General features: G+C 49.9%; 1 protein-coding gene across 4 annotated transcripts in view; it reads right to left on the reverse strand.

Annotated features, from left to right (window-relative positions):
• The window catches only part of EPB41L4B (erythrocyte membrane protein band 4.1 like 4B), a 118,103-nt gene that overhangs the window by 52,338 nt on the left and 50,371 nt on the right, over nt 1-15,394 (reverse strand). For all 4 annotated transcript variants that reach the window (XM_045840284.1, XM_045840283.1, XM_045840282.1 and 1 more), the window contains exons 7-15: nt 14,385-14,505; nt 13,305-13,392; nt 13,058-13,146; nt 12,696-12,765; nt 12,429-12,598; nt 10,335-10,444; nt 8,659-8,689; nt 5,210-5,243; nt 1,123-1,187 (exon numbers count right to left, since the gene is read on the reverse strand). In XM_045840284.1, coding sequence (XP_045696240.1) covers nt 1,123-1,187; nt 5,210-5,243; nt 8,659-8,689; nt 10,335-10,444; nt 12,429-12,598; nt 12,696-12,765; nt 13,058-13,146; nt 13,305-13,392; nt 14,385-14,505 — 778 coding nt within the window. The remainder of the gene's footprint in view (nt 1-1,122; nt 1,188-5,209; nt 5,244-8,658; nt 8,690-10,334; nt 10,445-12,428; nt 12,599-12,695; nt 12,766-13,057; nt 13,147-13,304; nt 13,393-14,384; nt 14,506-15,394) is intronic.

Raw genomic sequence — 15,394 nt, forward strand, 5'->3', positions numbered from 1 at the left:
ACTAGGCAGTTAGAAGTGTAAAACGGTGTCAAAACAAGGTTATTAAAAATAGCATTTCTATAAACCTCTTCTGTTTCTCAGCCTAGAAAATACACTGCCTTTGCAATGCAGAGACATGGCGACTCATCTGCTCCACCAGTTTAACTTGCTTTTAAAAGTTACATCAGGTGTCCGTGCTGAATCGGCACTGTTCGGCAGGATCCCCCACGACCGTGGTCGGAACTGTCAAGAACCGAGTGCTCCCGTTTGCCTCGCACTAACCGGATTTATCTCCCTTACTCCGTCCTCTGGGCTTTCGCAAAGAGCAAGGCTCCCTCAACAAGAAATAACTATGCAAACAGAATTCACCAACTACGTTTCTGAAAGAGCCTCACCCGTAAACACAAATGAACGCTGATCTCGAAAGGAAGGTCTGCCTTTGCAAAGCTCGCATTAAAACACGCTCGAGCCTAACTACACACACAAGGCAGGTGCGAGTTTACTCGGGGAGGGTTGTGGGAGGTTAGGGCAGAGGTGAGCCCACCATCTACTTCCGTAAATACGTTCTATTGGGACACAGCCACGCTCATTCACTCCCCATTGTCTGTGGCTGCTTTCAAGCTCCAGTGGCGGAGGTGAGTAGTGGTGACAAAGACGACAAAGCCCAAAATATTGACTATCTGACCCTTTAGGGAAAAATAGGTTACTGACCCCTGGGCTTAGCAAAAAAGATTCATTGTCACAAAAAGCAAACCCTCACCCCATCCCTGAAAAAAAATCCTGCCCAAGACCCCACAACAAAAGTCCCCAAGCTCTAGTCACATTCTTAGTGAATGAATTCTCAGGACAGGAACAGGTGACTTAGAACTTTTAAGTAACATTTCTAACACAGAACCAACTCAAAAACATACAAGGCTGAATGACAAAAAAACCCCCAACAAAACCCAGCTCATGCTGATGTCCTAAAAGTGTATCTTTAGCAAATCCAGACTCTCTACTAGCTTCCTCTGCTTTGCAGCAGAATTGATCTCTGCCGTGACGAGGCGGCCCTAACAGCGGCGGCTGCTGCAGACCTTAAAGTCATGACTAAGGAGAATCTGCACGTTCCCAGAGACAAGAACTTGTGAACGGCCAGGCGCTTACCTTACATTCGGAGAGTGAGGGTGCCACCGGGGCTGGCTGGGGTGGATGTTGGGATGATACTGAGGCTAGAAACAAAACACCAAATGTGGTTATTCCATGACCTTCTGATTTCAATGGTCTTCATTCACTTTCTCTTCCACTGGCATGCACCTGAGGGGCTGTGAATGGGAAGGCTATAACCAAACCCTGGCCCGGGCCCAGAGTGGGGGTAGGGACGTTTGTTTCCCAGGATGATCTCCTTTCCCCCAGACAAAGGCTGGGGGCTGGGAAGCTGCCGTAGAAGAAAGGTGAATGCACCAGCTACTGAAAGGGCCCCCGCCCCGGAGTGCCCGGGCCCAGCAATATAATCACCTCTCCCGAGGGAATGAGGGAACGGAGGGAAAGTGCCAGAAAGACGGGGAGAATGGTCGGCAATGTTCAGAAACAATGTCTGTCATTGCTGAAAGTGACGACAGCCATGGGCAACAGTTACGTCTGCACGGACACAGGCGAGGACTGGCCAGGGGCACCCAAGGGCTGTGGCAGCATGCGTTCTTTCTCCCTTGTTTGAACAGAAAAATCATTTCCTAAAGTCTGATCCAAAGCACCGCCCCACCCCAAACCATCCAGAGCACTTATTCATCTTAAAGAAAGGGAAGGAAGAAATGTGTCCCTTTTAAGATGAGAAAGCAGATCCAGACTGGCGACTCACAAAATGACGCAGGGGACAGACGAGATGGGGCTGGCTGGGTGGCGGGTGCATTTCCACCACAGGCCTGCAGAGGGCAGCGGCCCCAGACGCAGTCGGACGCCTCAGGGCTTCTCCAGGCTAAACTTTCTACCTGGCAAATTAGGCCCTCCTGACATTTAAAAGACACTCCAGTCTTGCCACCATCACTCTTTTAATTATTTCTTCCCCTCCATCTCCCTTTTCTGCTGCTTTGGTTAATAAGCAGAAAGCTGTTCTCTGTTATGGGAAATTCTCAGCAATTCTGCTCACTCAGTCTTCATGGACCTCAGATGCCCTCCCGGACTATTCTGTATTCCAGTAGCCTCTCTCTTTCCAAGATGCCTGTCAGCAGGCTCAGTCTGCAGCCCCCAAGAGGACAAGCTGCAGGAGAAAAGCCCTTGGGAGCAGAATCTGAGGACTGACCAGGACTTTAGAATCGCCCTGATGCAGTCTTTTCAAGTTTCCCTCCCTGAGGGGACCCAGAGACCCAGGGAGCATAGATGATTTGCCCAAACTGTTGTGGCTCCAAGCAAGGCTGCACCATTTGGGGCTTCAATGGAAGAGAATAACCGAGACTAGAAATGGACCTCCTATTCCCTTGTCTTCAGACAGAGCCAGATCAGATTCATGGGAGATAGGGTGGGGACCTCAACCATAACCATCTAGAAGAAGAGTACTCCAGAACTTTCCTTGGTGTCCTTGCTAATTTATGCACACTTGAAAGCTGTCTGGGAGTATTTTTTTTTATGTTAATCCACACGGTTCTCCGTCAGGCCAGCTCTGTCCCCCTGAGGATAACTGGGAATATATGTGAGCATTTTTGCTTGTCACAATGATAGGAGGGTTACCTTTAACTACTGGACACAGAAGAGGGAAGCTAAACATCTGGTGACCCTGCGGAGAGTCCCAAACAAGGAAGAACTGTCCCTCTCCCAACGCCAACAGCATCCGCATCAGGAACACAGCAATCCACGCTCTGCAGCCGGCTAACCTTGCTGAGCTCAGAATCAGATAAACGCTGCAATTCCACCCCACCCTCCTGGACACTATCTCAGCATCCAGATGCTTAACGGGCCACACCTCTCAGCGTCCTCTTCCTGGTCCACTGACCCCGAGCCCTGAGAGAGCAACACAGAACCTGGAAGCCGGCCAGGTGCAGGGGACCAGTGGTTGCCAAAGATGTGGGGGACACCAACATGCAGGGAAGAGATTTTGTAGATCTGACGTCCACCAACAATTGCCTTCTGGGTCACTCTGAGCAGACAGTGCTCACCCGAGAGGCCAGGGGGAAGGGGTGGGGCAGCCCTGAGCTGGGACTGCTTTGCTTCACTTAGTTTTTTTCTGTCTTTCAAATCGTAATCACCCACAGACAACCCTTTCCTTCACCCACAACATTCCAGCCACTTGCACCTGACAATCCTTCAAAAACAAACAAAAACCCAATGTGAATAAGAAGATTCAAGAACCTAAAGAAGGCAAAAAGATCAGGAAACCTGGCCTGTCCCCTGGCAGGCACAAAGCACCTCTTAGGTGCCATCCCCAAAAACTTGGATGTCACACCCCAGGTTCTGCACATCGGGAACATGATTTCATATCCAGAAGGCACTATCACCAATTCCTTCCGGAACATAATTTGGAGGCTGAGTAAAGATAATGTACATGGGATCTGCACCCCTACCTCAGGAATCGATATCCACAGCAACGGAAGATCAAGAATGAGGCTAGTCAGAATGAGGCTCCAATGGGAACTCATTACGAATTAACTAACTTCGTCACTTGTGACATTCAAAACCGGATTGGTGATAGGGCACAGAAAGCTGGGAGTCACGTCCTTTAGACATCCACACCGCCCAGGGCAGGAAAGCTGATCCCGAGTTAGGAGGTCATAGGACGTGGATGCTGCCTCCAAGCCCAAACAAATGACAACCTAGGATGCAAAGGATACCTCATCGACCCGGGGTCACCCCACCTGGCTGCTCATGAGAAACACCTTGGGAGCTTCGAGGCTCTCTCATACCCAGATCCCACCCCCAGAGCTCCTGACTCAGCCAGCCCAGGGTGAGGCCCAAGCACTGGTTATTGATTGGTTTGCAGCTTGCCAGATGGTGCAAGCAAGGCTCAGAACCACTGGTGCTGGTGACTTCCAATCAAGGGGAGCCGAGAGACTCTGGGGATGAGGTGGCTTCTGAGGGAGGCTCTATACAGATCGGAGATGAAGGACTTGCAGGCAGACGAGCGGCAAAGGAATGGTGGAAGGAAATTATGGGACAACGATGATGTAATTCTCTGGGAGCGGAGCACACATGGTGTGACGGGCAGCGGTGAGAAATCCATGGAGGAAAGTACGTCCCAGCCAGGTTGTAGGAGACCGAATGGCCAGCAAGAGCTGCCCACGGGGAGTGGGGGGTGGGTAGGCAGGAAGTTGCGGGCCCTGCTGGCCATCATGGGAAAGAGCAGAACGCCAGCCACAGAAACCCATCTGTGTCTCTGCTACAGGCAACAGGCCCAGAACAATGCTTTACAAAGTGGGTTCTAGAAACCTCCACTGCACTGATGTGAATGGTGCACCACTAAAAAAAAGGAGGGGGTGGTGAAAGGCTAGGTTTTTTTTTTTTTTACTGGGGAAGTGTCCAATCATCAAATGATCTTGGGAAACATTTGCTTTAAAAAAAAACATGTGTCTTTCTTGCAGGATTTCTCCATACACTGGACACCCCAATGCATGATGTAAGATCCAAAAAGGGAAATGAAGGACACAACATTCCCCAAACAAGTGGTCAAGGCATCCTTTCCTGGAGGCACACCTCAAGGGACTCACGTTCCCTGGGCCTGGGACTCACTTAGACAGGAAGTGGCCTCACGTGAGTGCCCCAAAAGGCTGCTTGACCACCCAGAAACTTAAAACCCACATCCCTGCTGCTTGCCAGTTGACAAAGTAAAGAACAATAAGCAGCTCACATGACTAAGAGGAAGAATGGGTCGGGGGAAAGATGCTCCTCTTACTATTTTCTCAAAAAACAAACAAGCAAACAAACAAACAACCCAACCATATTATTATGTCCTGGCTGGTGTGGCTCAGTGGATTGAGTGTCGGCCTGTGAACCAAAAGGTCTCCGGTTTGATTCCCAGTCAGGGCACATGCCTGGGTTGCGGGCCAGGTCCCTTGTAGGGGGCCACACAAGATGCAACCACACATTGATGTTTTTCTCCCTCTCTTTCTCCCTCCCTTCCTCTTTCTCTAAAAAGAAATAAAATCTTTTTAAAAACCCGTATTATTATTTCTTTAAAATCTGGTTATAAACATAATGACTGGTCAGCGTGGAAAGTTTGGAAACTTTAAGAAGCATTACATGAAAACCTTTAAAAGCAGTATCTTACCTGGTAATTATGGACTTCAGGATTTGTTTTAGAGCTAAAGGGAAGAAAAGAAAAGTGATAATGTAACAGATCGTACAGCGGCATTATTACTGATTTACAGGCATACCTCGGAGATATTTCGGTCCAGATCCAGACCACCACAATAAACCAAGTCTCACAATAAAGGGAGTTGTAATCTTCTGGCTGACAGAGGGTCTTGCCTTCAACTTGTAAAAAAACAAACACCCCCCTGCCCCCACAACATCTGTGAAGCACAATAAAATGAGGTATGCCTATATTTAACCATCATGAACGAATTCTAAGCCCTACCTACTCTGTTAGGAGCTTCCATGGATACCTTTCTGTTGGGTTATTAGCTGCATAAATGAACATACGACTGGAGAAACCAAAAGCAGCTTTCCTTCAGAGCTCACGAATACTAACAAGTGGGTAATGTTCCAGAATCCTGGCTGGCACATCATGTTTTAGTGGCAAAAAGGAGGTGGTCCTTCCAATGAGGCAAACCCAGTCATGTTAGCTCCCATTCCAGACCTGCCCTGGCACTGCCAGGGGGCCCACGGCGCCAGGCAGCTCCACTGATGCCCTGACTTTTCTGCAGCTGGAGGGAAAGCCACCAGCCACTTCTGAGCACCTGACTCTATGGGTCCCACTGCCAACACCAAGGAAGCCGGGAGCTGGCTACCACCCTGGAATGTTAGTTCCATATAAGGCTCTGTACTGGGAACTTCACATCTGCTGTTGTTATAATCCACACAACAGGGCTCTGCGGTCGATAAATGTCACCGCCTCATTTTATAGATAAAGGAAGGATTGCCTAACAGAGAAGTTAGGAAACCTGTGCAGAGTCCACCGGCTAATCACTGGCAGAGCTGGGGCTAGGATGAATGTCTACTTGATCCTACAGCCTATATTGCTTCCACTAAGCCAAGAAGGTTCCAGGCTCTCGTGCACAATCCGATTTTGTTGGACTCTCAGGTATAACTACTCTAGTGAAAAGGATGAACAGCAAAGGTTGGTGTAAAACATACCATGTTATTTAATAGGCAAGCTTGGCATCTGCCAGGAAAACCTCAGACAAACACAGCACCATCCGTGGGCTGTGTCGCTAGGGTGGCGTGCTTGAAATCGAGCTTTACTGCTTCTCCCACAATGAGAGGGAAATATCGTGGTGGTGAGCCTTGCCTGGGGTCTAAATGACGCTGTGCCCCAGTTTTCAGGGAGGGCTGATGCATAGAGCCAGGCTCGGGGCCAAGTACACCTCGGGCTGCACGGCATCAGGAAGGTACGGGGTTCTGCAAGGTGCTATTTTCTGGCATCGCCTCTTCAGCCACAGCGCCATTTCTTCCCAGCCCCCACAGCAATCCTATCCACCCTGGATGCTGCAGGCTGTGGAGAACAATGCCACAGCTGCGGACAGTGGTTATTAGCTCATTTGTTCCTAACGGGTGTATTTACTTGGGGTTTTATTTTTTTTTGGAGATTTTTTTTTTTAGTTTGTTTTGGTTCCCAATATATAATCTCCACTAGATGCTAACTGGAAAATGTAATTTCATTAGGGAAAAGCAAACAAACGACATAATCACTTCCTTAGCAAAGGAAAGAGACGTTGGAACTCACAAACCACTGAGAATCAAAAGCAAGACTCGCTGACAGGCGGAGAAAGGAGAAAATACCGTGAGCATAGTACCTGCCGCAGGGCTGCTCGAAACTGGACAAGCCGGAAGGCCTACAGCTAACCCACGCGGGAGCCCTGCACCCTCCTCCACCCTGGGGGGTGGAGTGGGGTGGGCAGGTGTGAGGTGCAGCAGTGCCACAGGACCTTTCGGCCTGTCCTCAGGTGCTGAGAGCTGAGCCTGGACATAGAGTCTGAGGCTGGGCCACAGCAGAATGGTCCTGCAGAGTTTGAAACCAGGGACTCAAGGCTGGGTTCCCAGATGAGTGATATAAGGACCAGTTATGTTCTCTAGAGCCTTGGGGGATATTCTGGGGCAGGGGTGGGGGTGGAGGGACAGTGATCAGCAGGCACCGGCCCCTCCCTCCTCGCTCAGCTCCATCCCCAGGAGGGCCACTTTCCTCTGTTCTCTGTCAGGGTACATCTGGGGGCAGTGGCTGAAAATCAGAGGCCCAAAAAAGTTTGAACACACACACACACACACACACACACACACACACACACACGATCTAGCCCAACCTCCCTGTTTTCAAATGAGAAAGATGGAGGCCTCCTGATCTCTCTGCCAGGGATCTCACCTCTAACCCGGGTGTTGGCTACTGGCTCGACCATGTGCTCTGCTGACTGTCCAGCATGCTAGGCATGGCCAAAACGTGCTGGCCTCAAAGGTCATCCTCCCTCCCAGGCAACCTGAGGCCTGTGCCTCTGATGGCTGACAGGCTAACTAACTGGGCATCTGGTCACTTGCTAGGGCTTGGATGCAGGGGTTGAAACAGCTACGTTCTGTGATTCTCCAGTAGCTGTCCACCTAACAAGTCAAAATCCAATGAAGGGAACAGCTTCAGAGGGAGAAAAAGAGGCACAGGCTAGGTAAGATGGTGGTTCTCACTCGGGCCCCACACTGGAATCTCCCGGGAGCTTTCAAAACCACAGATGCCGGGGTTCCTTCCTCAGAGACGGCCCCTCAGCCTGGGCTGTGGACTGGCTGACGGGAAGGTAGCAAAACTGACCAGGTGATTCCAATGTATAGGAAAGGTCAAGAACACCTGTGCTAGGAAGGGGCCGCAAACCACTCCTCACGGCCCGACCTGGCCCACTGGCAGCGGTGAGTCAAGTTCAATCGGCACACAGCTGGGTTCCTTCATTTACAAGTTGTCTGCTGTGGCTTTCGTGCTCCAGCTGCAATGCTGAGCGCTTGCGGAAGGGGCCGCACAGCCTGTGAAGTCGAAAATATCAACTATCTGGCAATTTACAGAAAAAGTTTGCTCCCTTTTTGGGCTCGAGTTTCAGTCGTGGGACCAGCTTTCTCCTGCAGGAATTTCAGTGAAAGTGCTTACTAAAGGTCTTCTCCATGGCATGACCGTTGTCCACCACCCAGTGCATCCTGGTACCTGCGCTCGCCTAGCGCCTGCTCTCCAGCCCAGCACGGCCTTCCTTCCTCATCGCCGCCCGCGATGCCATGAGTGCCGTGCGCTGCTCACATTCCTATCACCTTTATCACCCACTGGTATAATAAACAAAGCACAGAGCTACTCAAACAGGGCAGCTGTGTTTTCTAAAAAAATAAACTGTCTTGGAACACTCTACTGTGTACTTAGGGAAAGCCAGGGGGATGGTATAGCCAGGCAGCAGGAAAAGAAAAAAAAAAAGAAAAAGAAAAAGAAAGAAAAAGATCAGCAGACTCACTCAGTGATTTAATTGTATCATGGGAAAAGTCAATATTGAAAGTAAATATAATAGAGAGAAGAGTTGTACCCCAGAGCCTGGGGGCACTTACCAGAGCTGAGCTGCTATCACCGGGTTGCTTGCTTTAAAAACAAAACAAAACAACAAAAAGAAAAAAAACAGAGAGGCATCACATCTTAGACAGCTTTATCACTTTTACCATGCAGCAGGGATTTCTGGGATCTGAGAGCAGCCTCCACACCGGGAGGCAGACTCTTTGCCCTGGCAGCTTCTCCTTCCTGGAGAAAAAGCAAACAGCCTTTCCTCTGAGCCCTGCCCTCGGAGTCTCTCGGCCAAAGCTCATGGAGACCGGTCCTAGGGCCCAGCACTCTGAGATGACAGGCACTGACCTCACTCTCAAGGAGCTCCCAGGCTTGACCCAGACAGAGGCAGAGAGGTGTATGGTGCTAAAGGCTAAATACAAGGTTGAACCTACTGGGGAGCTCAGGGCAGTCCCTGCTGACGGGGGCAGCGTGTGAGTCTGTGGAAGGGGGCCCGAGAAGAGGTAGAGCTCATTTATCTGGACTCCGCCTCATTTTAAAAAGCATACAGCATGGAGAACCATTCAAAGCTTCACAAAGATGCCAGAACTCTGGTTGGAGAAAATGTCAGTAAAATAGAGGAGGAAAAGAGGATGGAGACCAGGAAAGAAAGTAGAAGAGAAACACGGAACCTAGAGCCTGGAAGAGCCGTGAGGATGCCCCCTCCCCTCGGAGTCAGCCACAGCCAGGGGTCTGGGGCCTTTCCCTTTGGGTCTGCACGCTCCTCGGGGGAGCTGGGAGCTCACTGCTGTCTTGAGATAGCAGTATCTTTGGACAGCCCCACCAGAAAGTTCCTCCTTACCCTGAGGTGTTTCTGCACAACTCTGACCCAATGGACCACACACACAAGCACAATGCTTGCCACAGAGCCCCTGGGACAGAGGGAGGGCCCCCCATTCCCACCCCTTCGTTCAGTCACTGTCCGCTCCTGCCATCGGCGACCTTCCCTGCCTGGCACCCCTCTCTGTGCACGTCTCATCCTGTCTTCCTTGGGTTTTTCTTGAAGGTGAGGTCAACATTTCCTGGGATCTGGGCATTTTTTTTTCTCTCCACTAAAGCAACTGAGGATGACTTTAGAGAATTTCTGGATGTCAGGCTGTTGTACTTTTGGTCCAGAAAGGAAGGAAGGAGTGGGTTAAAGGTTCTAGAAGGGGAAGATGTTGGTGCCAGGCCAATCAAATATAAACGCTGATGTGCAATGCTGTACACCTGACACTAACACAGTATCAAATATCACTATAATTAAAAATAAATTTTTTTAAAATAAAAAGCTTCAGAATGACAGAGCCAAAGAGTAGGAAATTCCTTCAACATCTGCTTTAACCTAATATAGTATTACATGTAACCACAATTAAAAATAAATTTTTTTAAAAAATAAAAGGCATCCTGTCTGGTGTAGCTCAGTGGATTGAGCACGGGCTGCAAACCAAAGTGTTGCAGGTTCAATTCCCAGTCAGGGTACATGTCTGGGTTGCAGGCCATGACCCCCAGCAACCGCACATTGATGTTTCTCTCTCTCCCTCTCCTTCCCTTCCCTCTATAAAAAATAAATATATAAAATCTTTTAAAAAATAAAAAAAATAAAGGCTTCAGAATGACAGAGCCGAACAGTAGGAAGTTCTTTCCTTGGGGGCTAATGAACTAAACCATAGTGTAAAATTCCAAGGCAGAAGGAAATCCACACAACCTTTGAACGTCGCGTGTCTCCGGGACGGGTAGCGTTTACTAGGCTTCCTCTCAAAGGTGCTGGTTCTTCGTAACCGGGCCCCGTGTGTAGCCTGATATTCCGTCCGCCCGCTGGAAAGTAAATATTTTACTGCATGTTACTAATTTGAGGATATCAGCTATTACACGTAGTTGAAGGTGCGCTTTTATTTCCAGGAGTTCCAATGTCAGTTTCAACCTCTGGTGACTCATTTGGTAGAGAACACACTGAATTTTGCCTTCATTTGGAAATAAAATCACCTGTGCCAAACCCAGGCTGTATGACAGAGGCAAGCACTGCCATCAGAGGACAAAACCTACAATTTCGGTACCAGCGACTTGGCTGCACAGACCAAGTGGGTTCAAGTACTTGGAACATTTGACTAAGAGAGCACCGATTCGCACATATAATAACCTCTCATAAAACAAATTGCACAGACATTTAAATCTCTTAAAAGGCTGTTATCAATGACCACTTATTTGAACCTTGGCTTCGCCTGCCATGCTAAGGGCAACACTGCTGCTCTCACCAAGGCTTTCTGAGTTCTAACCCATGCTCCAGCCTTTCTCTGACAGTCGCTGCTCCGCTCCAGCCACTCTCGGGTTCAGAGTTATCACAAGGAAGGAGCCACTTGCCACCTGCTCTAAGAGCCCCCAAGGGGCAACCTCATCCCTAAACTCCCCTCTCTTTCTAAGCTTCTCCTCAAAGAGCAGAAGGGAGCCTGGTCTGGGCCAAATCCTGGGGGAGCTGCCTCCCAGGATGGAAAGTCCTGCCTCGGCCTCCACCCCCACGGGCCTTCCACCCTCACTGCGCCCAGAGCACACACCAGCCCACCACGTGACGTCTCCGTTAGTCTCTGTCGTTCCGACATCCTCCACCCTCCATGGAACCCTGTGAGTTGATTCTCAGAAAGGAGTTGGTTCTGTTGCCCTCGCCTCGCGGCATTTAAAAATACATTCAAACAAAACAATTCTTTAGACACAAGTGCACAGCCATTCCCTTGCGCAGTAGATAGATTTGAAATGAGCAGATCTTTTGGCACTTTCAACAGAGTTCAAGGACATGCCGTGTGTGGGCAGAGGTTATGAAACATGTGAAGTCTTAGATCTGGTAAGCGCTGTGCTCAGATCTGTAAACGTGCCTCAGAAATCAGCCTTGGGAGTGCATTCCAACGGTACATGCCCAGGCCTTATTCATACATGCATAGGTGGGCACCCACAGATTCCGATGACGAAGGCTGTAGATGAGGTCATAAATCCTCATTTTTAACAAACACCCAGGGAGATTTCATGCACGTTGAGAGACACAGTCTCACACTCATAAGGAAAAACATAGCAGAATAAATTCTCTATTTTTTCAGGGTCTTTTCAGATTCAAGTATTTGCTGAGCCTACCCTGGGTCACTCACACACATGTTGACCTCTGCTCTCATTCTTAAATGTCACTGGATTTGACGTCAGCATGTGAAAGGCAACAGAGGAGTGGTTAAAATGTTAAAACCCAGACAGCGTGGGATTGAATCTCAGCTACACCACTAACTGTCTGTGACTCTGGGCAGATTATGTAACCCCCTGGCCCTAGTCTCCTTATCTGTGAAATGGGGACAACCAGAGGACTTGTCTTCTGAAGGCTGCCAGGAGGCCCGTCAGTTGGCACCTGGGAAGCCCCGGTGCTGCTTACATCCTACGGCTGCTACTGCCCAAGGTGGTCGCCACCTGACTGTGGGTCATGGTCACCTGAAACGTGTTAGTGAGACCGAGAAACTACATTTTAAAATTCCTTTACTATGAATAAACCTAAAGAGCCCCATGTGGCCAGTGCTTACTGTATCAGACAGTCTAGCTAAAGCTACGTGCCAGCTAGTAATACCTTTGTTATCATTATCCCCACTTCATCAGTGAGAACAGAGGCTGAAAGGGCTCCAGGGACTCGGCTGAAGGTCAGATCTTCAGGAAGCAGGGACAGGACGTCCATGCTCCGTGTCCCTGGCTGGGGGGCCCGTGGCTCCCCGCACAGAAAGCGGCACTGCTGCCCTCCTTCAAAACAAGCGATAACATCATAAAAAATGGCGCCTACCTGAATCTGAAGCGAGACCCAAGCCTGATAAAGTCTGATCTATTGGATTTGCTGTTTCCTGGGGTCCGCAGCCGGAAGAACGCGTGATGCTCGACCGCGCATTTCCACAGGTGCTTGCAGGTCCGGGCGCTGTCCAAGCGGAACACGAAGGTGTGCTCCTGCTCCCGGCCCTGTGCGGGGAAGCACGGGGTTCTCGAGTCAGTGGGTGCTCGGGGCACAGACAGAGGACCGCTCAGGGCCAGGGGGGAATGCCGGAGCAAGGATTACCTGGTCATCGTCCTCCACCACCACCAGTGTCAGTTTGCTCTTTTTGAAATCCATTTTGGTGATTTTAGGCCTGGTCAGAGAGAAGACATTGTAAAAGCGCAGTCTGCAGGCACACGACACATCAAACAGCAGTGTCCTTTCTACTTTTAAAGCTTGGATTTGCTAAGAAATCATTCGTTCATTTAAGGGTGATTATCCAGAAGCGCCATTGCCATTGCCACACACCCACATGGATGAGAGAATGGTGTGTTTTTTTTAAATGAATCAGGGTATTGCAAATATCCCTCAATAATCATCCATCACATAAAATTCCACCACAGAATAGGAAAAGACATTTTTAATATTAGACAAAACTAAATTACCAAAAGAATAAGCCTATTTTGTTAGCTCCTTCAAAGATTAATATGCCTGTCGGGGTCAGTCCAAGAGAATATTCACAGCCATCTCTTCCCTACAAATAAATGAAGTGACAATCGGTAGAAGGTTCTAACAGGTCGTCACAGAGCAGAATGCAAAACAGTTCGCTCACCACGTTACTTGGTTTGCACATCGCTTACACACTGCTCAGTCACAGGGAGACCCAATGCCTTAGACGCGCCCAGTTCTTACCCTGACAACGTGCATGTCTACCCCATACATTTCCAGCCACTTCGCTTTATTCAGATAGGAGAGTTCCGCCTGGGCAGGGCTCTTTCCCCTTAGAAAAACCAATGGAAACACATGTAAACTGCAACTCACACACTCATATTCTGAAGGGCACAGCCACACACTAAGGGATTTTATGCAACAATTAAAGGGACAAGGGACACCCATTTTTATTCACACACCTCCTGAGCAGACCGTTACCTGACTGGGAAGAGGACAGAGCAGTGTTTATAATGGGACATAGGGGACACTTTTTTGGTGTGTAGATACAGGTGTGTGTATCTGCTGGCTAACAAGGGCTGCCTGCAGGGGGCCGGGAGGGGGGCATGCACAGGGATGCAAGTGACCCTGCAACCACACATTTCTATGTGATATAAGCACGTGCTAATGTCACCCTCCACTTTCCAAAAAGGCATGCGTCCTCCAGAATGACTGAGGGACAACAGGAAACCACACTAAGTTTCTGAATCCAAGAGCGACTTGGAGTGGCCGAGTGTGAGGAAGATGGGCTGGGAGAGAAGAACGGCTAAAGTCTGGGACCCCTGTGAGTGGAGGCGCCACTGGCAGTCCAGGCATAAAAGTGCCAGACTGGGGTGTCCGTTGGGGGAGAAGGAGGAAAAAGCCCAAAGAGAAACATTGGCAGGGCTGGTTTTAGCTGCGGTGACCACGTGTCCTGGAATACAAGGTCGCACAACCCATGGTCTCAAACAGGAGTTTCCCTCCGAGGGTCTCCCCTTCAGTTCAGACCATGGACAGAGACCCAGGCCTGCGGGCTGTATCAGGGCAGCACCTCCTGGCTCTCTCTGGGAGGTGAGCCTGGGAGCAACAAGCGGGTCAGGACTGGTTGTACGATTCAGAGAGAAACGGGGAGTATGCTCTGGTTTCTACTGTATGTACATGTCTGGAAAGAGAGACGCCGTGCGGGCCTTTGGGTAAACACGACTGGAGCCCAGGAGAGAGGTGAAGCACTGGGGCTGCGATTTTACGGTAGATAAAAGCATCTTGCAAACGCTTACATATCCCAAAATAAATGCATCAAGGTACCTGCACTCTTTCCATCTCTGGAAGATATCAAATTCCATCGCTTCTGTCTGATTTGGAATGAACCGAAACTCAGACACAAGCTCTGGTGTGTGTTCTGGAAGCTCACACTCCCCAAGCTCCGCTGCAAGTTTCATGAGAGGGAGAAAACACAGGAGACATTGAATGCTTTTCACGACTGCTGCAACTGGGTCCAAAGGCGCTTTGCCCGGTAAGAAGGCACAAGTACCCCAAATGCGTTAAGTCTCGCCTTTCGGGAGGACGGGACTCCCACTCGGTACCCACATGGACATTCAGAATCCCCAAGTCATTCCAGTACCCTCCCCATTGGGCACAACACCAGCATCTTGGTGGTTACTTTCTCCCGACCACCTCCCCCACCCAGGGAGGTCCCTCGTTATATTTCCCCCTTGAAGTGGTAGAGCCTGAATTTGCGATAAAAGGCCACTGCAGAGAATGAGGACCCACCCAGAAACATCCATTTAAGAAAGCTCTTCTTAAGTAGGTGGGTCTGAGCAGCACTCCAGGGTCTGCAGTGCTAGAGAGGACCAATCAAGAATTCAGCACATGCAGAACCCAGGAGACAAACATGTTGGGAGGGAGAAGGAGGGAGCGAGGGAGGAGGGGGTAACAACGAGGGCTGCAGAGCGGCTGCCGCAACTCAGGCGGAACGGAAGACAGAGAGAAAGCCGGTCAGGCAGAGAGGAGGGGCAGCCACGTGGGCAATCCCTGCAAAAAGCCGGAAGCATGCCACCAAGCCCTTGCTCTCACTGAGTACTCCTGCAGAGTTGAGGACCTGAGGACCCAGGGCCCCCATTCCTCCAGGACTCAAACAGAAAAATCCACCCCCACCCCAAACACCACACCTCTGCAGCTCAGGAAGTGGACCCCAGAATGAAAAGGAATCCTCCAGAGGCTCCTCTACTACCTTGTTGCAGAAAGGGGGTCACCAGCCCGCACCCCGCCCAACTAGAAGCAGCAGCATCACCTGAGAGCCTTCTTACAATGCAGGA

Source organism: Phyllostomus hastatus, unplaced genomic scaffold (genome assembly GCF_019186645.2).
Source record: "Phyllostomus hastatus isolate PE091 unplaced genomic scaffold, TTU_PhHast_1.1 phas_contig_34, whole genome shotgun sequence".
NCBI classification, from domain to species: domain Eukaryota; kingdom Metazoa; phylum Chordata; class Mammalia; order Chiroptera; family Phyllostomidae; genus Phyllostomus; species Phyllostomus hastatus.